Raw genomic sequence first — 26,550 nt, 5'->3', positions numbered from 1 at the left:
AACAACTGGGAAGAGGTAGTAAAGACACTTAACTGCCAAAGCCAGAGATGCCTACCGTCCTACAATTCACTACAAAGCAAAAATCAAATATCAATAATGCCTGTGACTGGTAATTTTGTGTGTTACTCTGGCTAGGCTAGGCTCTGGTGCCCAGCTGTTGGGCAGCTGGTGCCCACATCTATGTTGCTGAGAAGGTATTTTTCAGATGTAATTAATGTTTCAATCAGTAGACTTTGAGTAAAGCAGACTACCCTCCATAATATACATGGGCCTGATCCAATCAACTGAAGGACTTAAGAAAAAAGAATGATGTTCTCCAAAGAGAAAAGAATTCTACCTCCAGACTGTCTTTAGACTCAAATCAACTCTTGCCAGAACCTCCAGATTGCTGGCCTGCCCTGTGGATTTCAGACTTGCCAGTCCCCACAATTACATGAGTCAACTCCTTAAAACTCCTCCCTCCATGTCCTTTCTCTCTACAGAAGCTTGGAGTGAGGATGTGGGCACACACGCACACGTACACACACATACTCTATTGGTTTTGTTTTGCTAGAGAATTATTACAGTACCCTATTGAGAAATACTATTAGCTTTCCTTATCTCTTTCCCATCTTCTAAACCCTTATCTTCTGAGAAGAAAATAAAACTAAGAGAAAGAAACAGGCAAATATCTGGTATTACTGCATCAGTTGAGTCCACAGCACTGAATACTATGATCATACCTCAATTTTAGAACTTTCAGCATGTTGCTGTAATTATCTCTCCCCCAACCTGAAAAAAGAACCAAGTATTTTATCTGTCTTTAAACTCCTAAGGGCGCCTGGGTGGCACAGCGGTTAAGCGTCCGCCTTCGGCTCAAGGCGTGATCCCGGCGTTATGGGATCGAGCCCCCCGTCAGGCTCCTCCGCTATGAGCCTGCTTCTTCCTCTCCCCCTCCCCCTGCTTGTGTTCCCTCTCTCGTTGGCTGTCTCTATCTCTGTCGAATAAATAAATAAAATCTTTAAAAAAAAAAAATAAACCCCTAGTACCTAGCAAAGTGGCACACAGCAATGAATGAATAACTGTATCTTATATAGCTCATCAATCACTGATCTTTTTTCCTTGAATCTTAAAAACATACCTTCTCTACAAGGCAAGTCCATGTCTAATAATTTACCTGACAGGAGTCACTCCAAAAAGACTGATCAGGTGCTTCAGAAAATTTTAAGTTAGTCAGAATAGTGTACTTTAAATATGACTTATCTTCAGGGTTAACAATCATTTGGACAAATTATACAATTGAAGGAAAAAAAAAGTGGTACCCCAAGTAATCAACAGTGTGGTATTAGCATAAGGACAGACATACAGACTAAGGAAATAGAACAGATAGCCCAGAAATAAAATTTTAGAATAAATGGTCAACTGATTTTCAACAAGGGTGCCCAGACTATTCAAGGGAAAAGGACAATTCTTTGCAGCAAATGGTGCTGGGAAACTTGGATATCCACATGCAAAAGAATTAAGTTGGACCATAACCCTATGTCTTATAAAAAAATTAATTAAAAGTGAGTCAAAGACCTAAATGTAAGAGCTAAAACTACAAAATTCTCAGGGGAAATTTTTTATGATGTTGGAGTTGGTAAACATTTCTTGGATATAATAGTAAAACAAAGGTAACAGAACAAAAAATAGGTAAAATGGACTTCATCAGAATTAAAAACTTAGTACATCAAAAAACACTATTGAGAGAGAAAAGACAACCTAAAGAAAGGGATAAAATATTTGGAAAGCATCCATATCTTTTTTTTTTTTTTAAGATTTTATTTATTTGTTTGACAGAGAGAGAGATGGCCAGAGAGAGAGGGAACACAAGCAGGGGGAGTGGGAGAGGAAGAAGCAGGCTCCCAACAGAGGAGCCTGATGTGGGGCTCGATCCCAGAACGCCGGGATCACGCCCTGAGCCAAAGGCAGACGCTTAACGACTTGAGCCACCCAGGCGCCCCAAGGAAAGCATCTATATCTGATGAAAGGATTGATAAAACTCCTGGACTCAACAACAAACCAAACAATGAAATTCGAAAATGGGCAAAGAACTTCACACCCATTAGGACAGCTATTAAGAAAAAGGAAAATAACAAGTGTTCTTACAGATATGGAACCATTGTTGGTGGGAATATAAAATGGCGCAGATGGCTGTGGAAAACAGTTTGGCTATTCCTCAAAAAGTAAGACATAAATTTCCAAATGCTTCATCAATTCCATTCTTAGGTACATACCCGTAAGAATTGAAAGGCAGGACTCAAACAGATATTTGTATACCAATGTTCACAGCAGCATTATATAATCACAATAACCAAGAGGCGTAAATGACCTAAATGTCCACCAACAGATGAATGAAAATACAGAACGTGATATATATATATACAATGAATTATATGGCCACAGAAAGGAATGAAATTCTAACACATGTTGCAATATTAAGAACATTAAGTGGAATAAGCCCATTACAAAAGAACAATTATTTTATGATACCATTTACATGAGGTAACCAGTCTAGGAAAACAAAGTGTAGACCAAGAAAGTAGAACAGAGGTTACCAGAGGCTGGGGAGAGAGGGTTACGGGGAAACAGGGAATTACTAGTTAAAGAATACAGAGTTTGGGCTGATGAAAAAGTTCTGAAAATGGTGATAGCCGTACAACACTGTGAATGTACTTTTAGTGCCTCTGAAGTTTGATTTAAGTGGTTAAAATGGTAATGTTTGCTTCTTTTTAAACAAATATCCATTATTTTTCTACTCCATAAGGACAATGAGTCTGAGGTACATCAGGTGGCTGACTCAAATGAAAATGGTTAAAAAACTTCCTTCTCATCATCAGTCCACTTTCACAGGAAAGGTACGGTTAGGTATGCAAGTAGACTAACCAACACAAATTCTTCTTAGCTACTTGATTTCATGCACTTATCCAGCCCCTCTGTCCTAGTTACTTAGCTAATTTACATTCATTCTGAGACAATTTAGGGGTCACCTATTCTAAGAATGGGGGCATCCCTTCCACCTCTCCCACAACCAGGGTGGATTCTCTATACCTCCCTAGTATCTGCTACTGCCACTACATTTTGCCTATATTTACATTTACATTTTTCTATGTGTGCTTCCCCCATTAGATCATAAACTCTATGGAGGCAAGTTATTTGTATTCCTGAATACAACAGAGCAGGCTCTCAAATATGTGAATGAACAGCCCCCAAACTTTATTATTTATTGACTAAGGGCTAGTGCTGTTTTGCATTTAGTCTGAAGCTTAGAAGAGTTGGGAGTTTAGAAAAAATCCTTTTGGCAAGAGTCTGAAAAGGACTCTATGTTAAAACGTTTTTTTTTAAGTAATCTCTACAGGCAACACGGGGTTTGCACTCATGACTCCGAAGAGTCACATGCTCTACTCACTGAGTCAGCCAGATGCCCCAAGCACTCCATTACTTTTCACTTTTAACCTTGAGTAAATCTAGGATTCAGGATACCTGTGTGTACAACAAAGAAAACTAGGCAGCTGAGAAAACAAGGAGTGCAAAATGTCTTAATCTATTTGGATTCTCTGCCTATGGAACAAATTGAGTCTGAAAATGATGTGCAGATTTGGAATACAGCTAGATGCCAGTGTTTGCAACGTCTAGGGAAATTGTGCAGGCAATAAAATTGAGAAATTTTATACTTAGGAAAGATGTCAACTCTATGAAAATTAACAAAGTACCAAACAAAGAATGATGCTAGCTTCCACTAGCTGTATGAACCTAGATGCCAAGTCACAACTTCCTTAAACTTCACTTTCTTTGCCTATAAAAAATGGCTATCATACATTGTCTCTCCCTTCCTCATATTTCTTCCATCTTCCCCTTTCAGACTTTCATTCTTCTATACTCTCTATCTCTACTTTTACAAATAAACACAAATATTAGATCTAAAAGTTCTTGTAAAGGGGGGGGCAGGTGGGCGAATCGACAATGACACAGAAGAGTCACATGGAAACTAGTATTATGAGAAGCAAAACCTATGAGTAAGCAGAAGAAACCTGTGTGCAGAAAGGACACTGAAGAGGGGAAGAAAGAATATGTGACTTGAGTTCCTGACTTTCTAGTTCCTACTTCCATTCCAAATAAGGTTCAGCTGTACTTTTCTGCTACAGCTATCTCTGACACTGCCTGTTCTATCTTTATAATAACCCCCACTCCTTTTTTATTTAAGCTAGTTTAAGTGGGTTTCTATTTTGCTACCTATGCATTTGTAAGTTAGACTTCTCACAGACTTGTGTGAATTAAATAAATTAATATATGTCCCCTGAAAACATTACACAAAATTAAGATAATAGTCTGTTTTACTCATAAGGATAACATGAGGATTTACTAAAATAATGCACATGGAAATATTTTGAAAATTGTCAAACTTCACAAATATAAAATGGTAACACATTAAGAAATAAAAATTTCAATTTTGAGACTAAAATAATATGGCTATGTTTTAGTAAGAACTTGTAATTGGGTAAGAAGAATAAATAATATCAGGGGGCGCCTGGGTGGCTCAGTCATTAAGTGTCTGCCTTCGGCTCAGGGCGTGATCCCAGAGTCCTGGGATCAAGCCCCACATCAGGCTCCCTACTCCGCTGGGAAGCCTGCTTCTTCCTCTCCCACTCCCCCTGCTTGTGTTCCCTCTCTCACTGGCTCTCTCTCTCTCTGTCAAATAAATAAATAAAAATCTAAAAAAAAAAAAAAGAATAAATAATATCAACCTATTCTGATTGGCAAAAAGAAATTAGAAAATCTTTCTCAATGGCAACTAGAGATGGCTTAAGTCTTTTGAATCTGATGTCTACAAGCATAATTCCACATACTTTAAATTCATAACAGCAGTCACAAAAAATTACAAAGAGACTGGCAGATTTTTCAGCATATGATCATAGCAGATTTGGGACCGAGAGAGAATTACTGCAGACTGTGACTTATAAATGTTTTTAATCTGAATATTGCAGAACAGCTCATACTTGGGCCAAATTTCAGTCAAAATAACATGTTCCTGGACTCCATGGATACATTTTCAACACACCAAGTTTTGCAACCAATTTTTACAAATGAAGAACTCCCTTTTTAATACCAGGAGATACACATTTGGGTAAATCAACATACCTGATCTGTAGGATGTTAATAAGCACATTTTATAACTATTTTTGAAATTATGGTGATACAAAAATCAGGTAGGTGGGATATAAAAAAAAAACTTAAACAATGTAGCACAACACTACTAAATATTAAAACATTATATACCAACTTTAAATTTAAAAAAAGTCTACTTAAATAAGGAAGTACAATGACTATTTTAACTACTGGTTCCCCTTTTCTTATAGTCCATCCTACTTTCTAGGCTTCAGCTTGGCTCCACTATTGCAAGCTGTCACTTTTGACTAGAAATGGAATAAAGCCAAGCACTACACAATAGCAGTTTCCTGCTCTGGCCTCATCTCCTAGACCACCCCCAGGCCAATGCCTGCCCACAGATGCTGATCCTACCACGCCAATGATCCACCAACAGTCAGTTCACAGCTATGGCTATGATCCTGTATTTTTTAACACTCTTGGCAGAGTGTATATTCCACAATCTCACAGTTCTCATTTTCACTGACTTTATGGCAACAAGGCACCTCTAAATTTCAATCAAATGCTAATATGAATGCAAAATGAAATGGAAAAATAAGATGCATAAAAAACTCAGGGACTAATTGAAAATGTGCTCAACTTCTGTCAAAATATAATTCAGAAACAGATATTGAAAAATAGAGCTCTCTCGGTAAGTACTATTAATACAAACAATTCTGTTATTATAAACCTGTATAATTTTCATTTGCATCTGGCACTGCCTGACTCATTAGTTCTCTCTTTTGAGATAAACCTAGAGTTAGGTCAAATGTCTCTTACCTCTGAGATTAAAATAATTAGTCAGGGATTAACTTGTTAGGTTAATGTTGGTCAGAAATGGTTGTTTTTCCACCTTGAGCAAGTTCACAGAAATATCAGTGTTGAGAAGCAAGTTCAAAGGTCATATAGCCCAGCTCTTATTCCATGCTTAGAGGACTTCCAAAACATAGTACTATATCCACATGGCCTCTCACCAGATCCAAATAAAGAAAAACAATTCGGTAACTTGCTGAATAACTTATGCTTTTTAAGATAAAAATAACTATCAGCAGGGGCACCTGGGTGGCTCAGTCCTTAAGCGTCTGCCTTCGGCTCAGGTCATGATCCCACGGTCTTGGGATCAAACCCCACATCGGGCTCTCTGCTCCTCTGGGAGCCTGCCTCTCCCTCTTCCACTCCCCCTGCTTGTGTTCCCTCTCTCGCTGGCTGTCTCTCTTTCTGTCAAATAAATAAATAAAATCTTAAAAAAAAAAAAAGAAAAGAAAGAAAAAAACTATCAGCAGCAAATGGAAACTTTGACTTTCCCTGTGGAAAAAAGGTAAGTCTTTTGGAGGGCAGTATCACACGAGAGGGTTCTGGATCTTTTCTAATACCATTTTCTTAAAATAATAATTTAAGAAGTCACCAATTGAATCTTACCTAAATAAGCTTCCCTGAAGGGGTGGGTGGGGGAGGAGGGAGCATTGACCATGGCATGTATAGACAGCAAAAAAATTTATCTAGAATCAGCTGTAGAAAAAAATGATAAGAGTTCCAGAGACAACAAATAAGACAGATTTTTAAAAGTAAGAAGTGCAGATGGTGGAAGACAAATATCCAATGGTTATGCATGATAGGAAGAGAAAGGCGTTTCAAATATCTACCAAAAAGGTTTAAGATACCATTTAGAAAAAGAGAAAGTCAGAACCTGTCTAAATAGGTACCTTCTACTGAGCAGTTCGTAGGTAGTTACAGCTCTTCAATATAGCATTTCATTTAATCTTCCTAACAACTCTGACGCAGACAACACCTTTATCTTACACATGAGGAAATCATTTATTTAGAATGCTTGAGACTTTCCCAATGTCACATAGCAAATAGCATGGATTTGATATCATCTCTGCATGAATTGACTTCAAAACTCATGTTCTTAACCATTATGCAATACTGACTCTCTAGAACAAAAGAGTTTAGCAAAGACCCAATCAATTAGCTGCTTCTCATGTATATAATAATCAGATGCCACTGCTATGTAGAAGAATTTACTGTCTTGCTTCAAAGTTCCAATGATTCATTTGGCCTACAAGATAAAAAATTCACTTAATAACTATACTTAGCAATCCTTTTCCTCTTTTATCTGACCCCATAATATTTATGTAGTATGATGTCTACTATTCAAACTCTCTTCTCTAGCTGATATTCTCCTATTTCCTAATATACCTCTGTTCCTCACTGATCATGCTGTTCCTCCTCCCAAATGTCTGACCTTACTCTTATTTTCATCTCCATTTAAATAAATCCCATTCAACTTCTACCTCCTTCATGAGACTTTAACCATTTCAATCTCTGCTGATTTCTTCTTTCTTTGTATTTCTAGTCTTTATATGGATTTTGGCTCCTTAAATCAAGTCTATTTTTAAATATAAGTTCTTGTTCTGAATTATAAAGTCCTTGGGAAAAAATAAGTACTATGACTTAGTATATTAATTTTTTAAACCATTAAGCACCTAGCAGGATGCTGTGCATAGGGAAACCACAGAATTTAAATAACGTTAAATGAATGAAGTCAGTTGGGATGTTTCCAAGGTCAGACATTAAAAAATTTTAAGCGTAAGTCAAAGGGAAGTAGAGTCTAAGCATAAAATTTCCATTTGAAGACTCCCTTCTGGGGAAGAATCAAGTGAGTCAACAGTTAGTGGAACACAAATTAAGAGCTCTAGCCTCTCTTTCTGCTCTGGGCCTGTTTCTCCCTCACTTAACCACACTGCAAAAGCTGTCATTCTTGAGGGTTGGGGGTGTAGGTGTGTTCCACTCCCATATCCTAAAAGGCATGATTCCAGTGTTTCTTATAAATTCCTATAAAAAAGTCTCTTAATAGAAAGTTCAGTTATCATTTAAAAAAATCTAATTTCTTTCTTTAAAACAACAACAGTTTGTTTGGCAAAGCTGGAAGTCAATTTATTTTTTTCTTTTAGTTAATTAAATTAATGGGAAACAGTAATTTGACACCAGGAAGAGAAAAAATCTGAAAGGAATTCTGGGACAGAAACATTTACATAACTATGCTAATAAATCCTGCACCAAGTCAAAATCCCATTTCCTCTACAGGAATGTTAGTCTTAAAATGATATATCTACACCAAATTGAAGTGAAAATAAAGAAAAGTTTAAAAAAATAAGTTTTTTTCTCTACCCACCAAAGCAATACTAACATGAAGTTCTGTCTACTTCCTTCTGTAAACTATTAGTAGCACCACCATAGTACCCTGGGGAATAAATCTGCTTGTAAATGAATGACTACCAACAAGATTTTTAAACTTTTGTCAGTGGATCACTTATGTCAAATATTTAATTCAACAAAATATAACATCTGGCTAGTAACAACCAAACCAGTAGTTAATTGTTCACCTTGGCTGAGTGGGGACTAAATTTCACCTCATACGCATTATCTCATCCTGGTTGTGAAGCAATTCCAAAGTCCACAGGACAATAACAAAAAATTTAGAGGGAAAAAATACAGGTCTCTGCTACACTCCACTCCCGAACTACTGGTAATTTATCCTAGGCAATCATTTGAGCTATTTTTAGTAAACCAGATGTGTTGAGCAACAACTACCTTAGGGATATTCTGAAACCACAGCCAATAAATTTATATCATCAATGATGTAAAACCTGTGGGTCAAAATGGACTGAAACAGGGAAAAAACTTTCTCACCGAGGAATACAGAAATGATAAATACACAAGATTTTATGAAGTCCAGACACATTCATTCACTAAATATTTTGACTCTTCTCTGTTCAAGTCTTTAAGCAATTTTTAGTCCAGGTACTAAGAAAATACTCAGGTTTGCTCCACCTGTTCCCTTTTCCTTCAACCAGGAATTCAGAGCACAGGAGTACTATATCTAATATTAAGTAAAGCAGTTCAATGTCTCTATTCTATGATGATAGAAACTGTAGAATTAATAATCTTATCTCTAAATTTGTATCACTTCATTATAACCCAGAACTTAAAAAAAGGATCATTCCTTCAGGTCTAGGATGATTCTACCTTATGGTAGGGAATATATCTCAAGACTACAATGAATTGAAATATACAGTAAGATAAACATAAGGCGTAAGTTTGAACAAGCACATTCTGCTTCAAGTCTCTAATGGTTTTTTAAACTAGTGCCCTTTGCATTATCCCTTTACTACATTTAAAAACAAAGAGAATTGTGATCTCTAGAAAATACTGGACTAACAAGCCAGACCAACCCAGATTTGTTGGTATGAGTCATGTACAATTTTCAGGTAAGAAATAATCTCTTCTATATCCTCTATGAAGCAACCAACCTGAAAACTGCAGGTGTGCGCATGGCCAGAAGCCAAAATTCAGAACGAGATGATTTCAAAATCATGCTGAAAGGTCAATGTTCATATTTCATTATCAAACTGTTTTTTATATTAACTTGATCAAAACTTCAAGTTTTAATGAAAAGTTTTTAAAATTTTCTCTCATCATTCTCCAAAGAAAACAAACAATACCACAAAAATCATAGTAATTAAGAAAACTCCGAACTATAAAAAGCCATCTTTCAGAATCAATAATTTGGGTTTTTTTCCCTCTTTCTTCCCAGTCAGTTGAAAGACATAGTAGAATCTGCAGAGTTCCCTCCTACTTCCTCTCTTTTCCCTTCCCCCTCTACTTCAAAGAAAGTTAACTGCAGCCAGGCATGATCAGGAAATCTAAAAGGAGGAAGCAGAAACTCATTTGTGTGCATAAGGAAGGAAAAAACAGAATTAACAATACCATGCTGCTTCACTGACCTAATTAATATACATCGATTATATCATCTATAAGATGTCGGTTTGTTCTTTCTCCTCATTCAACTTTCTTTCCAAAATGCTGAAAACTGTAACAATGATGATTACACCCCAATTTCCCAACTACATGCCACCTAAAAAAGTGACCAGATCAAGTTTAATACATGGCATTTGATGGTCAATGCACTGAAATCGGAGGTAAGTGTAGGATTCAAACCAGTGACCTAAAAGTGAAATCATCTGTATTAATCCTGAGTTAACGGTTTCCTAACCATTGCCTTAACAATGTAATACTATTTGGATATATTAAAAAATAGGGCTGTACAACTTTATTAAGGAAATTAAAGGGAGTATACTACTACAGAACTGCTGAGAACCAAGGAGAGAGATGGTAGGTGGGAATTCCCACCACAAAAACATTTTCTTAGATTCATAGCAAAGCATTTGTGTGAATTTTTAAAAGCTATGTGTACCCATCACTCTATACACAAAGGCCATTTCTAAAGAAGGCTTTCCCCCATCACACCTAAGAAGTCTACAAAAGATAATTAACATCTAGAATCAGAAGAAATTGCCTCATGAAATTTAAAGTGAGAAAAAACAGGGAGAGCATTTAAAAAATGTGTTTAATTTTCCCCGAATTCCCTTTGACTTACATAGGGTTACCCTAAAGTTGAGATATGTCAAGACACTATTTACAAAATCTATGCCAGTAACAGCTGCCATGTTTAAGATGCCAAGGAATTTAATGTACTGTTTGGACAAGTGGTTAGAGAAAAGCATTCTGGGATAAAGCCACTCTAATTACATGAACTCTAAAATTGTTTCCTTTATCAAGAATGTAGCTGTATTTCACAAACTCATTTAAATAAATAAATTTGAAAAACCAGACTGAGCCATCTTAGGTCTCTGGAGTACATTTTCATTCAAAATGTTACAATAGGTGTCTATCATTTACATACTAGAGAAAATATCCTTATATATTTTCTAACCTGATTAATAAGAAACTAAATATATTAAAATACATATTAAAAAGCTCTGTTGTAAACCATCTATTACTTTTAAAACTTCTAAGAAATTCTAAAAGGTATGCTGGATCCCTAAATCAAGTGCTGTTAGTGTAATTCCTTCTGATTTTCTAGAACTGAGAGATCACATTTGTGAAAGCCAAGTAGTTACAATGTCAAGAGAATCACTTCACCTTTAGAAGACAGAATATTTTTCAGGCCAGAGATCAACCTGCCTATACTAACTGGGCAATACAAATGGCTTACTAACAAAGACAATCATACAATTCACCAAATCAAATAAGACTTTAGCTCTTATGCCTTTATTTTTTAAATAAAATGACAAAACTATAAGAATCTAAAAGCTTAAAATGTAAAACAAAACAAAACAAAAAGCCCTATAAAATGTTAGCACATTCTTTCAATCATTGTAATTTTAATAAACATGTTGTGGAGTTTTAGGCCACCTGGCAAAAGAATTTATTTTTAAAAGTAATTTCTACATAATGATTTCACTTCTCTAAATCAAATCCAAGCTGAAACTTCCAGAGTGCTGCTAATCAGCAACCACAAAATTAAAACATTAAGGATTGGAAGGTTCCTCTGATTTTACCTAGACTCACCCAGTCTAATTCCCAGTAAAAAAGACTGTTAGAAATGAAACAAATTATAAGTCCTATAGTAAGCTAAATGGCATTCACAATTAAAAACAAAACAAAATAAAACCCAAGGGAAAAGCTCTAACACCTCCATTATTAAACTAGGACTTGCTATGAATTTTTAGCTATAAATATTGTAAAGAAAGAACAAAAGCTAACAGTACAAAAATCCAGGCCATTTAATGAAATAAAAAAAATAATGTGAAAGGACAAAAGCACATCTATGTAGACTTCAAAGTAACATTTAACTCAGGGAACTATCATCTCATTTTGGTAGCTCTAATAGACGAGGCACATAACTACTCTAATTCCCTAAGTATTGTAAGTCCGCACACAACAAATCATTGCTCATTAACTCAAGCTCTTGTTCTTTCCATGGAAACGATGCCTCTACAAATTATTTTCAGAAAACAGTAACTATTCTGAAATGAAATACGTATACTGACTTTCAGCTCCATTAAAACAAAAAGAAAGTCAAACTAGTTCACTCATCCTTTCTTTTAATGTAATTACCATACTATTTTAAACACTTTAGTAAAAAGTGCATAGAAGACATTTACTTCAATCTGAAATCCAAATATACAAAGAAAACAAACTTCTGTGTATTTTTACTTCTACCTTAAAAAATGAACCGATAGAACTTCACTAGAAATTTAAAAACTCATTTAGCCTACTATTTTTGATGAGTTTCTTCACATGATTTAAACCTAAAAACCTACTAGAAAGTATTTTTCCAATTAAATGTATTTGTACTTAAACTGTATCTGGGAACTAAAATTTAAAAAAGTGAACAATTAATGACAATCTAAAGGAAACTTCCCACTTAAAAAGAAAAAGAACTACTATTACTGTAAGCATACAGTAAACACTAATCTCATTTAATTACATTAAATGACCCAATTCTTAACCTTTAGAGCTGGAGACAAAGATAATTTATACTAATATCTAACCAGTTATTTCCTAACGATGAACATTATTTATAATGGCAGTTACTTAATTTTGCTCACTTGTGTATTCCCAGTGTCAAAATGTTGCCTGGTTCATAGCAAGTTCTCAGTACATAAATCTGTTGATTGGATAAATTACCCATTTATCCTATAATCAAAATTTATCGAATGCACTGGGTTCCTTGAACACCTAGATGTTAGCCTGAACTAAATATTTAAAAGAATATCTGAATGTCAGTGACGTTTAAAGATTAGCTAACTTTTAAAAGCAACCTAAAATTTCTTACCTGGTAGGGTTGAAAGGCACTATCTTCAGTTAAAAAATCCAGTTGTTTATCTACAAGGAATTCTACCGCAGTGATTGAACTGGGTATACTTTTTTCAATCAGGGGTTTGAAAGTCTGGTAAGAGAGAAAAAAAATTCATAATGGTTATTTTCTGGGTTTTATACTCAAATATGAAGGGTATATTTGAATACAATGTACAAATGTCATTATTATAATGATTTTAGAATACATTAGTATTTTCATATTATAATCCAAATGCTTTTATCCATACAATAAAATGTTTTATATTAAAAGGAATGAAGTAGATGCATAAGTTGTTTATTTTAAAAAAGAATCAAATATACATGTGTATAAAAATTTCTAAGCTAATAAAAGAGAAACTGCTTCTGAAAAAGTCAACTGGGTAGGAGAGCATATTTACCCAACTCTTTTTAAAAAAAATTACTAAGTATTAATCTTTATAAAAACAGAGCAGGTACAATTCACAGAGCTATTTTTTTGCTAGCTCATTCACATCAAGGATTTTAAATGATCAGGATGCATCTGGTCTTTTAACTCCACCCCATGTACTACCCACCCCCGCCCCTGTCCCTGCCCCAAGCACAAATAAAAATCCAGCTGCTTCAGTAAGAGCAGCATGGGGGAAGGGAACAGGAAAAGAGGGAGGTAAGAAGTATTACACAAAACCCCCCTCTCAGTCCAGATCTCTGCTATTTTAAAAATCAAAAGACAAACCAAAAATGGGGGCTGGGAGGTGGGGATCCATGGCCATGATTATTTTAAAGAAGACTCACTCATCTTTTACATAAAGGAGTATACCCATATCTTGAGGTGGGGTGGGAGTGAGGGAGACAGAAGAGGAAGAGGAAGGAAGGAAACAAAGGTACAATGTATGCCGTTTTTAATTACTGTCACACTTTCGAAGCAGCAGCAGCTTGAATAAAAAGCAAGTGTCACGTCCCTGGTACTTTTCTAAAAACTTAACATATACTGGCTTTACTATAAAAGAATCTAAGTTTGGAAAATGGAATTAACAACCAACTTAGTTTATAAATTACCTATGTAACAGGGAGAAATCTTTCTTGCTACAAACCAACTTGTGTGACCATTTGGATACAAACCAAAGCTTTTGGCACAGACAGTAAAAATCCCCAGGAGATTCAAACCCATTATGTTTCCCCCTTCTCTTATTATGTCTTAAAGAAATCTAACATCTTGGTAATCACAACTAACACGCACTCTGGGGAAAAACTTTTCAAGATCTTTAGTTCAGAGCGGCTCTTAAGGAGTTAATTTCTGTATTTAAGAAATTCCTTTTAAAGCTTTCGATTCATTGAGGAGTCTGTAACAGTGTTTTTGAAAAAGCTAAAAACACATGAGAACAGAGAAGCATTTTAAACATCCCTGATTTCTATACTATACCATGAACTTAGAAATAAGATCTTCTTTCCTAAATTAATATAACATGAAAAAATTCTTACATCCCCGCTTCTCGGTATTTATGATTAGAAAATCTAACCGCAATAAGTTCCTCCTTCCCTAGTCCTAAGGCTAACCTTTTAAGTACTACATATGTATCAGGAGTATTCTTATTTGGGTGAGAAATTACATTTTCAACACAGACATTCCCCCATTACTTAGATATCTCCTGCAACCACTGCCAACTAGAATTTTCCATTTGCCAAGACTAAATTCCTAAAATTATTTCATAAAATCCTATTACTTTACCTAACAAGTGACTAAAGTTTTCAAGACTCATTTACCTAATTTATACTTTAAAATGTCTACCAGTATGTGATTGACATGACATACGTAATATTTTTCATATTATATATTTGTTTAGTTTTTAGTAAACTAGAAAACACTGGCACCTTTTCAAGAAGACTTGATTTAATCCTTGAACTTTATTCAAATGCTCTATTTCTTCTCAAACGGTACCATGTCAGGTCAACTTGTGAAGGTTAACAAAAAGGTCCACAAAAGCTATTATCCAAGTGGCTAAAGGTACAATTCAATTAAGTAGGATTTGAAAAAGAAGTAAACTCCTGTCTGAGTGCCTCTTTCTTACGCAAATAATACAGGTGGTTTGCATTTCCTATGAGACCTAGTCATTTTATAATATGAAAAACGTTCTTGTGAAGAAAACCTCTCAGAACTCTGCTTTTTAAGGTAGGTCAGAGTTCTAAGGGTAAATTTTAACAGGCCAACTAATCATAATTTAAATTACTTAGTTTAGTTTCTAGGCTAAAATAAAAAAGAATTTCTCATTTTAAAATAACTAATCGAAAGCCACTGGGAGAATTTAGCTATCAGAAATGTTAGAAGATCAGTTTATAAAAGGCTATTTCTGATACAACAATACTTATAATCATGTACAAACGGAGGTCAAGAGTATATCACGCTTCTTAAAATAGTAAATAGGGCCACAACGTGCAAATTTTAAAATGTGCGATTATATTTAAGCTACAAATATGTTCCCAGCAAGTGCTGATAAATACTTTTACACTACTTGTTAAAGAATGTTTCAATATGTATTAAATAAACTCTGAAAATGTGTGACTGTTGCTACTTTATGGGAAAATTAAAGACAAACAACATATGAAACCAAGTAGTTAAAACACATATTGATTTTTTAAAGTGGCAAATCAACGATGTAACCATTATTATTTGTATCTAAGTCGAACACATTTCAAAGACCTATTACTAGCTTAAAAATAAAAATATAAATATTTAAATAAAAGTGAATAGATCCTACAGCTTTTATGATGAATCTGCAGTAAATATTTCATGGGTCTAGGTGTACCGGAATGTAAAGAAACTAGAACTCATGCATAACTAAGTAATTCAAGACTCTAAAGATATATCATTCTATGAGGAACTTCCACAGCCTAAGGGGAAGCAATGAGCTACCATCTGATGAAAGTCACAGTAGAATATCGCCCTAATCACAAAAAGACTATTATTCCAATGCTGAAAAAAGCCTTTGAAAATCCAAATAAAAATTACTAATTTAAAATCGAATATTCATAATTGAAAAAAAAACTTTCTCCATTTTATTAATGGATTAAGAGTTCCTTTAAGGTCCTTTGTCTGACCATACTTTAAAAATAGTCTAAAGCCAAAATAAATAGTTGAGAGCCTGCATTTCTAGTAGGGCCTACACCACGCTATAGGAAGAATGCTTAGAACAACTGTATCCTGTTTGGGGCTCCATGCTGCACCACATTCCATTCACATGAGGAAGAGGAGAACAGATGAGCTCTCCTCAAAAAAACATTTTTAAAATAAATCAGCTACAGCTCTCAAACATAACTCAGCTGCTCAAACAAACCATGTTAAAGCTCACATTTAACATTTAACTGAAAATTCATGGAGTTTATGTCTGCAGTCTGAGTTTCTAACAATCTCCAGTTAACATTTAACAATTCCTTTCCCAAGTTAAAAAAAAAATCACGCTCACTAACTACAAAAATATGATATAAAATTCACTAAAAGAAAACACTGAAGCAGAAAACTAAGCAACATTTTAGAAGTCAAGGTTTAGTCTACAAGAAAAAAAAAAAAGGGAAGAAAAAGAAAAAAAGACTGGAGTGACTTGAAAGAACAAAGTCCAAATTCCCACCCAAGCAGGTCTATTGAAAAACACGATACTGTTAGAAAACAAGTTGGGGGTGGGGACTGGAATACACCACACAAAAAAAAACCTTCACAAAACAAATACCCCCACTTCCCTTAAAACACTATATTCTAAAAACCCTAATCTGAAACATTTCTGCTATAATACTTTAAACAATTAAACTCTAGTTTTTAATCTTCTTAGTGTTATGAAATTACTATACACACAATAATCCTTTCTGAACAAATGAAAATAGTTAAAATTTCTTAAAACTAAGAACATTAAAGCTAGATCAATAAAAGGCAGTGACCTTAATTCCTAAGGCTGAGAAGTAAAACCAAATGTAAATTAAGACAAAAGAAAAAGGAAGCAGAAAAATACAAACCGTACTTTGTTCTTCAGAATTTTAAAGTATCTTTAAATCTCAGAAATCCACGACACAGCTTTAAAGGTCAAGAAGTAGCTGACATTCCATTTCACTCTTGAGCAGTATTTTTTATCTAGCCCAAATACTTCTTTAGTCTTCAGAAATCACAGGCAAATGGCTCTCAAACCAAGCATTTCTGAGCTCACTTGCAGCGTCGTCATTGTATAAGAAGAAAAGCCAAGACCACAAAACGAAGCAGAGCTGTAACCTAACAAGTCTCCGAGGAGCAAATGACGATTTTCTGTCTGCTCTGGCTCAGCCCTGGCAGTGATGAGGATTACAACTCGCTCTTTGTCATCAGCACTGTGGTGTTAACGACTAAGAAATCCTGCAGCTGAAGCACTACTGCATCCTCCGATCTGGGTCAGGATAATTTCTCCCGAGGTCGCTTACATAACCAGTGAGATACTCCAAATAGAGAGAACAGCCATCCATCAGCTAGAGAAAGCCTTTCCCACTGTACTCTGTCTGCGTGGAAACACACTGCAGTAGCTTCCAACAGTGCAGACACCCAAATGAGAAAGACTACTTGGCTTAGGGCACACTGAGAGAAGGGAAGAGGCGGTGCTCTGTAAACTGTAACTAATCCCCCGTCACAGGTGCTGATGGAGTCACTTCCAGCACGAGTCACATTACTGGTGATTACTCATTTGGCTGCGGCCATAGAGACTGGCTCATAATTTTAACAACAGACAAAGACAGACTAGTGGTGAGACTGAGACCTCAAGTTTACTGTCTCTTTCAATAAAGCTAATGCAAATACAAAGTTTTTGCTTTCCAGATTTACCAAGGTGAGAAAGTGCAGAAAACAAATAATACGTAAATATCTCTCAAGTTGGCGAAAATGAAGTATAACTTTAAACTACTGAAAATACTTTGTGTGTTTTAAAGTCCTTATTTTTAGTTTAATCATTTGTCCTTAAAAATATACCGATATAAAAAAAAACTCAGGAAAAAAACACTTAAAAGCATTTTTGGAGTTAACAGTCCAAATGAAATCAAATGACATAACCACAATGCTGTACTCAAAAGAAAAACTGGTGATATTTATTTTGGCAGATTAAAAAAATACTCCTGAAACAATCTGATTCTTTAAAAAAAAAAACAATTTAATCTAGACAATTCACAGTTATAAAAAATCTATAGTTTGAAAGCATAAAACGTATTTTCCTGATGTGTTACCTAACATGCTCATAACTTCTTTCTAGCCTCAAGAGTTGTGCTGCTGTCCAATATGGCGGCCACTAGCCACACATTGGTACAGAGCACCTGAAATGAGATTAGTCTAGATTTAGATATGTGTTGTATGTAATACGCACTGAACATGAAAAAACAATGTTAGATATCTGTAAGTGTAAGAAACATTCACCTATTTTTAAATGATGTGAATGGTCTTTGATTATAAATATGACCTGATGTAGATATCTCAATTTTAATAAACCTACAAATTCATGTTTTTTTTAATACCACATGCACAACCAATTCACCAAATCATATTAAGAGAAAAACTTCCAGTCCCCAGCCATTGCCCTGTCTCTCCATACCTATTCCAGATGTATCAGTTTCATTTCACAGAAAACATCAGGTTAACCACTGAAAAGGTATTTTCAACTTAATATATGATGGATTATATCTACAAAAATCTCAATCTTTTTGCTTGTTTTAAGGATGAAAGAGATGGACAATGATTATTCTAAGAATGTTAGTAAGATATATAGATTTAGAACACTGATGGCACTAAAATAGAACTTCAGAACAAAAATTTTTTTAAAAATAATAACTCAAGTGAATATTACATCATACACACCATTTCAATAATTCATTCATAATCACTCAGACATGAATGTAAAACATATATGGAAATAGAAGAATTCACAATATCATAAAATGTACAACAAAGAAAAAAACAACTGGATCAATATGGTAGGTTTATTCTAACCCCCAAACAACAAAGAAACATCAAATGCTTGATGCAGGCTATTATATTATGAAACAGCACATTTTCAGTACATTCCACATTACATTTCTACAATTTATTGTACATTAGAGAATGAGTTTAATATTTCACAGGATTCATCTTACAAGCTGACATAAATTCAAGTTTGACTATATGATATACACTGAAAAACAGCTGTCTTTGTTCCTCAAGTACTATCAGTCCCCTACAGAATCAAACGGCAAATAGAACTACACTTAGCTAACAATCCAAATTCCACAATATTTATATATTCGTAGTGACACAGAATGTAGTAATTCTTTAAAAATCAAAATAAGTAATATCAATAAAGAAAAAACATTCATTTTTATTTCATACTACATCATGGTTGAATTAAAATTCTTCTCCATTATTACCAAGAAATACTATACAGGGGCACCTGGGTGGCTCAGTCAGTTAATGTCTGCCTTCAGCTCAGGTCATGATGGTCCTGGGATTGAGTTCCATGGCTGGCTTGTGTGGGAAGCCTGATTCTCCTTCTCCCTCTGCTACTCCTTCCTCCACTCCTTGTGCTCTCTCTCTCTCTCTCTCTCTCAAATAAATAAAAATAAAATAAAATAAAATAAATAAAATAAAGAAATACTATATAGTCAATTCTTAATGCAAATAAGCGGAGCACAAAGATGGAACTAGTTGAAAGCCATAAATATCTTTTTAATATTTATTTCATAAATTGAGCTTCCCAAATATTTGTAAAACATTTTTAAATATTTTTTTAAATATATGAATGTGAGCCTGGTCTAGTACTATGGTAAATTTCTAATACAAATATAAAAACAGTGAAATAACAATATAGAGAACCCACTTGGTAGCAAGCATAATAAGTTGCTCAGCTTTTACATCAAGTCTCCTTGATTCTCTCTAGTTCTTATAACTCCTTAGGGATGGTAGATACCACCTTTCAGACAACAAAAAGCACCATTTTGAGAGCAGAATTTTAGTCCTTTAGATCGGTTGTTCTTACGGTTTATAACTTAATGGATTAAGGAAGCAAGTTGAATAGTTACTGTTAATTTCTCTTTTCTTTCCCTTTTTCTTTCCTTTTTTTTGGGGGGGGGGGTGGTTGAGGATAGGGGATTTAAAAGTCTTTTCTGGCAGCTAAACCAGCCTAGAGGAAGAGGAAACTACTCCAGTTACTGCCCAGAAATACACATCTCTGACTTCCTTCCTTTTTAGCTGGTTTCTAGGTTACAAGCTGAATAAATCAACAGAGGTGAGAAAGTAAACAGAGGCTAAAAGGAAAGCAACACGGTATGGCTAGCTAAAGAAAATCTGTTTCTTCCAATAATGTAAGAACCTTACGTATGCAATTAAGAGTTAAAATAAATGAGCACTTTGGTTCCATTTATCGTGGGCCATGAAAGAAATAAATTCCCCATCTTTAAAGATATAGAAACCAAAAGAAGAAACAAGTGGATTTCTCCAAGTATACAGATTTTACAAAATAACTTAGGTTCAATGGCCTAGCACTATAAATATTTTGTAGGCATAAAGTTAAGAAAAGATGAAAAGAAGTAGTTCACAGGATTTCAGTGTGATATGGCCCTATGTGAGGCTAACTAGATTCAGAAAAATATTTTCTCAATATGCCCTATTGTCCTGTAATCCAAGAAAATATCGAATCAAACTACTGTAGTGTGGCAATGTCCAAAGGATTAACTTCTTCACAAAAATGAATCTATGCAAAACATCTAGGGACTGCAAAGATTGTATAGCACTGTTTCCTGCTTTCAGTAGACTATGAGTTCTACAAGGATTTCCAGATGACATGGGCCTAATCTTACGGATTTTTAAAACTTTCTTCCCTCCTTCAAGCTTGCACCACATTCATTCTACCAACAAGTGTGGGATGTCTTTTATGTACCAAGCACTATGCTTCCCCTGGGGATACAATGGTGAGGAAAAGACAACCAAATTCCTACCCTATCATACATTCCACACTTTCAGTAGGAAACAGATAATCCAATTATCACAGAAATAAAAAATTACACCTTGTTAAGAACTCAACTAATAATTGGAGAATTAGTGTCCTTTCCCTCCTTTCTTCACTATATCTTTGATATCATACCCAGTCATCAAAGGGGAGTGCAACAGAATGTGTCCATTCTTTAAACCTTGCAGATTTTAATGACATATAGTTGAGCTAAGAAAAATCACTACTAAGAATACTTAACATAAAAACACTCTATGCAAATAGACTCTATATTTTTCAATAAGCATATGGCTGAATTCAGTTTTCTTTATTTTTTCCTTCTAGGCTTTCAGAATACTAATAAGGCACATACTCTACTCTAGAGTAGTTCTGAGTTTGTCATCTCTATGTCTTCTCTTTCAGAATTTTCCTGGTTAGATAGACTTCTTTACTCCCAATATTATGAGGTGACATTTACTCTTCTGTCACTGAAACTTTGCAGGTGTGTGCCATTAAGATAACCAATTTTTCTTTCTATAAATAAATAATTCCAAACCATAATTTTATACCTGTATTTTATACCATTATTAGGACATTATCAAATTTATATCCTGTCACCACATAAAGCCAAACAGGACTAGAATTAAATGCTTAATCTTTCCCAAGCTATTTACACTTCTTTCAAAACCACTGTAAGTACTATCACTAGTTACTTTATAGATACCTCAAAATTCATTAATAAAGTGATCACGCTATTTTATAATTTACTTTGTTTCCCTTGTTCATATAATATTCTGAATACCTGATATTTTCCTTTAAAACTCTGTCAATAATGAAAACGTAATTTTTCTATAAATTATTCTATAGCTTTAATCTGACCTCAATAAAAATACCAGTAAGATTTCAGAACTAGAAAAATCAATTTTATGGGGGTGCTTGCATGGCTCAGTTGGTTAAGCATTTGCCTTCAGCTCAGGTCATGTTCCCAGGGTCCTGGGATGGAGCCCCACATCAGGCTCCCTGTTTGGTAGGGAGTCTGCTTCTCCCTCTCACTTTCTCTCTCCTTCTGTGTGCTCTCTCTCCCAAATAAGTAATTAAAAAAAAAAAAAAAGAAAGAAAAGAAAAGAAAAATCAGTTTTATGTAAAAGCAAATAAGGAAAGTTCTAAAAAGATAGAAAAAGAAAAAAAAATCAACGATAAGGAACTAGCCCTAACAGATAATTACATTTCAGTGCTCCAATTAATACAACAGTGTGAAACTGGAACATGAATCTACAGTCATCAGTGGATAGTTTAGATAAAGTCCCTAAATAACATCAGATAAGTATGAGTATTTAGTGTAAGATAAAGGCGGATTTTCCTATCATAGGAGGGAAAAAAAGAGATGAGAAAAAACTGAATAATTTTTTTAAAAAGGAAAATGGAACTTTAGAGAGTAGTAATCTAATTTTTACAGATGAAGAAATCGATACTCAAAGAGAATAAGTGACTGAATTTTCTTGTCCAAAACCTTGTTTATAGAAGCCCTGGGACTAGAACCTGGATTTCCTAACTCATAGCTGAATGATTTTTATTCTAGGATGGTGTGAAAGAACTGTATTGTTTTCATGCTTGTTGGCATGAGATGGCAAAGTGCAAAGTGTTTTGCCATCTGCTGAATAAAACTTTAAACTTTGAACATAAAATGGAGGAAAATGAAACCAGTTTAGAACAAACTACAAAATCATATACCTGAGGAAAAAAGGGTAAACATAATAATTTATATATTTTTAATACGCTTGACTAATACTTATGTCACCTTTCAGAAAGAAGAAATAAGCAGGATTAGGAAAAAAAGCAACTCAATATGAAAGGGTTTTTAAGACTGTGTTCATAAAAAGAACACTTGGGAAGATGATAAACCATTAATGGTTAAAAAGAAAAGGAAAGTTTAACTCCTATTTTGTTATTATTATTTCTGTCAAGGAAAGTATTTTTAATATGGCAAGTGTAAACTAGATTAAAAATAAACCATAAAGGATAGTAGAGGATCTTTTTTTAGAAACCAAATTAGTTTTCCTTATAAAAAAATACACAATTAGAGATAATCTGGAAAACAAAAGAAATGGGTAAAAAGGATTCCCTAGTTTTAACAATTTACTCAGCAGTTCCTAAGTAACAGGACTTGGGGCGCCTGAGTGGCTCAGTCAGTTAAGCATCTGGCTTCTTTCTGCCTTTGGCTCAGGTCATGACCTCAAGGTCCTGGGATCAGGCCTTGCAGCAGGCTTCCTACTTGGCGGGGCGTCTGCTTTTCCCTCTCTCGCTGTCCTCCCCCGCCTCGCTTGTGGTCTCTCTCTGTCTCAAATAAATAAATAAAATCTTAAAAAAAAAAAAAAAAAAGAAATTGGACTTTAAGCCCCTTTTTCTTCCACGAGTTTATTTGTTACCAAGTTTCAAGATACAATTTAAAATGAGCAGCTTTGGGGCGCCTGGGTGGCACAGCGGTTAAGCGTCTGCCTTCGGCTCAGGGCGTGATCCTGGCATTATGGGATTGAGCCCCACATCAGGCTCTTCCGCTATGAGCCTGCTTCTTCCTCTCCCACTCCCCCTGCTTGTGTTCCCTCTCTCGCTGGCTGTCTCTCTCTCTCTGTCGAATGAATAAATAAAATCTTTAAATAAATAAATAAATAAATAAAATAAAATGAGCAGCTTATAAATTATATCTTGAAACTCATTTTCTTATATTGCCATTATTTTAAATAGCTACCTAATAAAAACCTAATCAAGTAAATGAGCACTGAATTTTATTATGCATTTTCTTAGTGTTGGATATTTAGACCTTTTTCACTGCTCTATTATTACAAAAAAATAGGAACATCGTCATGCTTTCATTAACTAAAAACCCAAGTTGAGATGGGTTCAAATAAATTACATGTTAGCATATTAACTTGATAGATATAAACTTAGAGCTATTATTGATAGTCTTTGGAAAAACAAATCAAGGCATTATCAAGATATTACAGACAGACATCTACTGATATTTATAAAGGAGGAAAAGGGCAATTCAGAAACAAATTGCATGCTAGTAAACTTGAACTCCAGCAAAACTCCAAGATGGATAGTTAGAATTATCAAAAAAAAAAAAAAAAAACCCACCAAATACACAGTGATTACTAAGAGCCAAATATACTCATTGAGAGTAGTTTGTCTTTCGATAAAAACAAAGGTTACTTTCATGAAGACAACCTGCAATAGGAAAGTCAATGAAATATGTCTTGGATGACAGTTTTTAATGCATCCGAAACTGATTAAAGAAATGCTAAATAACAGTACTGTTTTTAACCTATACATTTAACCTGTACCTGTACTGTTTCTAAGTTTCATCTTTTGTCTTATACACTATCACATGAAGGCTATCTTTATTTGCGAATTAATAAATGACAGAATGATTCAAAAAAGAGAGGCAGTAGTCCCTTGAGATCTTGCACTGGTCATACTATCTCTGAATATCTTGTTCAATTTGGGGAATCATAATATGAGAAACAATTACAAACTGAGATGTGTCAAAGACATTTAAAAATCACGGATTATTAGGATCATTTAAAGAAATGGAGAATGTCTTGCCTGGAGAAGAGGAGAAGGACAAATAATGATTTATAATTATTTAAAGTGTTAGATAATTTGGAAAGGAAGGACCTTATAAGTAAAATTTCAAAGGCCAATTCTAGCTCAGCACAAAGAATTTAAAAATTTCTAATAATTAAACATTATCATTGACCAAAGCTGATTTACTCATAAAGTAGTGAACTTCCAATTACTAGAAGCAATTATGAAAAATCTGGATGAACACCTGACAAGTCTGTCATTGAAGGATCCCATTTCTGGCTTTGGCAAGGAGTGATTTATAAAAAGTTAAAGATTCTTTCAAATTCTAAGAATCTAATACTGTCTTCTTTAAGTCATTTACTTAATTTTTATGAGCAAAGATAAGGAAGATTAAATCAAACTTTTCATAAACACTGCTTCTACTTTTGCATATATGAAAGCATTAAAGGAATCCTGCTGAATGTTCATGTATTATTCAGATAAGGTGGCAGAATTAAAAGTAACTTCTCCCATATCAGAATAAATTAAGTTAACCAAGGTTTGTACCATTGGGCAGAAATAAAACTATATGGGAGACAGAAGTGATATGGGATATCTGTAGTCCACAGATCCTTTATCTCTTACAATGAAAAAACAAATGTAATTTTGTGGGAATTAGAAATATTACAAAATTAAGTCAACCCAACCATAAATGCAAGGCATGTGTTAAAAAGGTTAATAATCAAGATCACAGAAGAAATGCAAAGTTAAGCTAAAAGAAAATATGTCTTATAGTCTTGAGTCCTGACAAGCATACCATCCTCAGAAAGTAAGGTATATAAACTAATGTTTGCATATAATTGATTTCCTGGCCTTTTTTGTTCTAAAACTAATTTAAAAATTGTATTTTCCAATTGTTCTTAATCATTTCATTATTTGTACTTTTGGAAACTTGAATATCTATTTCTTTACTGGTTTTGTTCATTTCCGTCTGGCAAACATCTGTTTCTTGTGCAGCACAAGTGAACAAGGCTCTACAATTATTTCCCCATTACCTCCTTGTTTGTCAAAATCTCTGATGATGTCAGCAACAATCTGGAAGCTGAATTTTTCAACTAATAGGGGGATTCACAATTTCCATTAAGCATGATATGGTAATTATTTTACTTATTTAAAAAATTAATGCTTTTTAGGTGGTGATGATCATATATGCTAAGTATCACTTAGATTCAAAATATGGTTAATATCAAAATTATCAAAGTTTCAACCGTATTTCTTTAATTGTTAATTTATGCCAACATTTTGACAGCCATGATAAAATACTGTGATGCAAATTAAAAAAACTAAAATGAAAGAGAAAACTTTACATAAAGACTTTCGTACTGTTTTCTTTCAATTATCAACAAATTAATGATTCATTTAAAATGAACTTTTCTTCTTCTATGACATGTTGTAATATAACTGAAAGTTGTATTATGTGCTCACTTTGGCAGCACATATTCTAAAATTGGAACAAAAGCTATACTGCAAACAACTACAGAGAAGATGTAATCTCATGTCAATAACCACTGATACACTTCCTTTAAACAAAGTCCCTCCCCTCTAAAGCTCTAAGTTTTCTTAATTCAGGTCAGTTCCTGTTTCACTGAGGACTCTTCCTCTGAAGGATGAGGCATCAAAAAATCCCAAAACTAACTGGGAAGAAAATGTTGAGGCCCACTAATAATGCCCAGAAGCCCTGCTTAAGTTTATGTCTATAGAGAGAAGAAAGTTTCAAAATTAGACTTTTCATGGATAATCAAGATTCCTTCCAGGATTTTAGTTTCCTTCAAAGTTTCAGACAGCCTGGAAGCAATCTGCACAAATAAACTTCTTTGGGACTCCTGTGGATTTAGCAGTGCTTTATAGCTTTTCAAACAGTTGCTTTTTCCTTGGGGATTTGAAAGCTTCCCTTCACTGATAACCTGACCACCTGCTACAGGAGATTTTTAAAAATAGAACAAGTTTTCCTAATTTCAGGATTCCTTAGGATTATATTTCCTGCTTCCCATCACATTTAGGTCAATTTATATTTTAATATTTTAACTTTGAATTATATTCTACTTGGCCTTGGAGAACATGAGCATACTTTATTTTTTTTTTTTTTAAGATTTTATTTATTTGAGAGAGACAACTTGTGCATACACAT

General features: G+C 34.3%; 1 protein-coding gene across 6 annotated transcripts in view; it reads right to left on the bottom strand.

Annotated features, from left to right (window-relative positions):
• The window catches only part of JMJD1C (jumonji domain containing 1C), a 321,235-nt gene that overhangs the window by 74,703 nt on the left and 219,982 nt on the right, over positions 1-26,550 (bottom strand). For 4 of the 6 annotated variants that reach the window (XR_005833243.1, XM_040624460.1, XM_040624462.1 and 1 more), the window contains exon 3: positions 12,848-12,961. Coding sequence is in view for 2 of the 6 variants with exons in the window: in XM_040624462.1 (XP_040480396.1) it covers positions 12,848-12,961 (114 nt within the window). In the remaining 4 variants the exon portion in view is untranslated. Of the gene's footprint in view, positions 1-12,847; positions 12,962-16,848; positions 17,536-26,550 lie in introns of those variants that run through there. The other 2 variants (XM_040624459.1, XM_040624458.1) reach the window with 2 other exon arrangements.

This window comes from Ursus maritimus, unplaced genomic scaffold (assembly GCF_017311325.1).
Source record: "Ursus maritimus isolate PB19 unplaced genomic scaffold, ASM1731132v1 scaffold_7, whole genome shotgun sequence".
Taxonomy (NCBI): Eukaryota; Metazoa; Chordata; class Mammalia; order Carnivora; family Ursidae; genus Ursus; species Ursus maritimus.
Note: the sequence above shows the minus strand (reverse complement) of the source record. Positions and strands in the feature narration are given on the sequence as shown.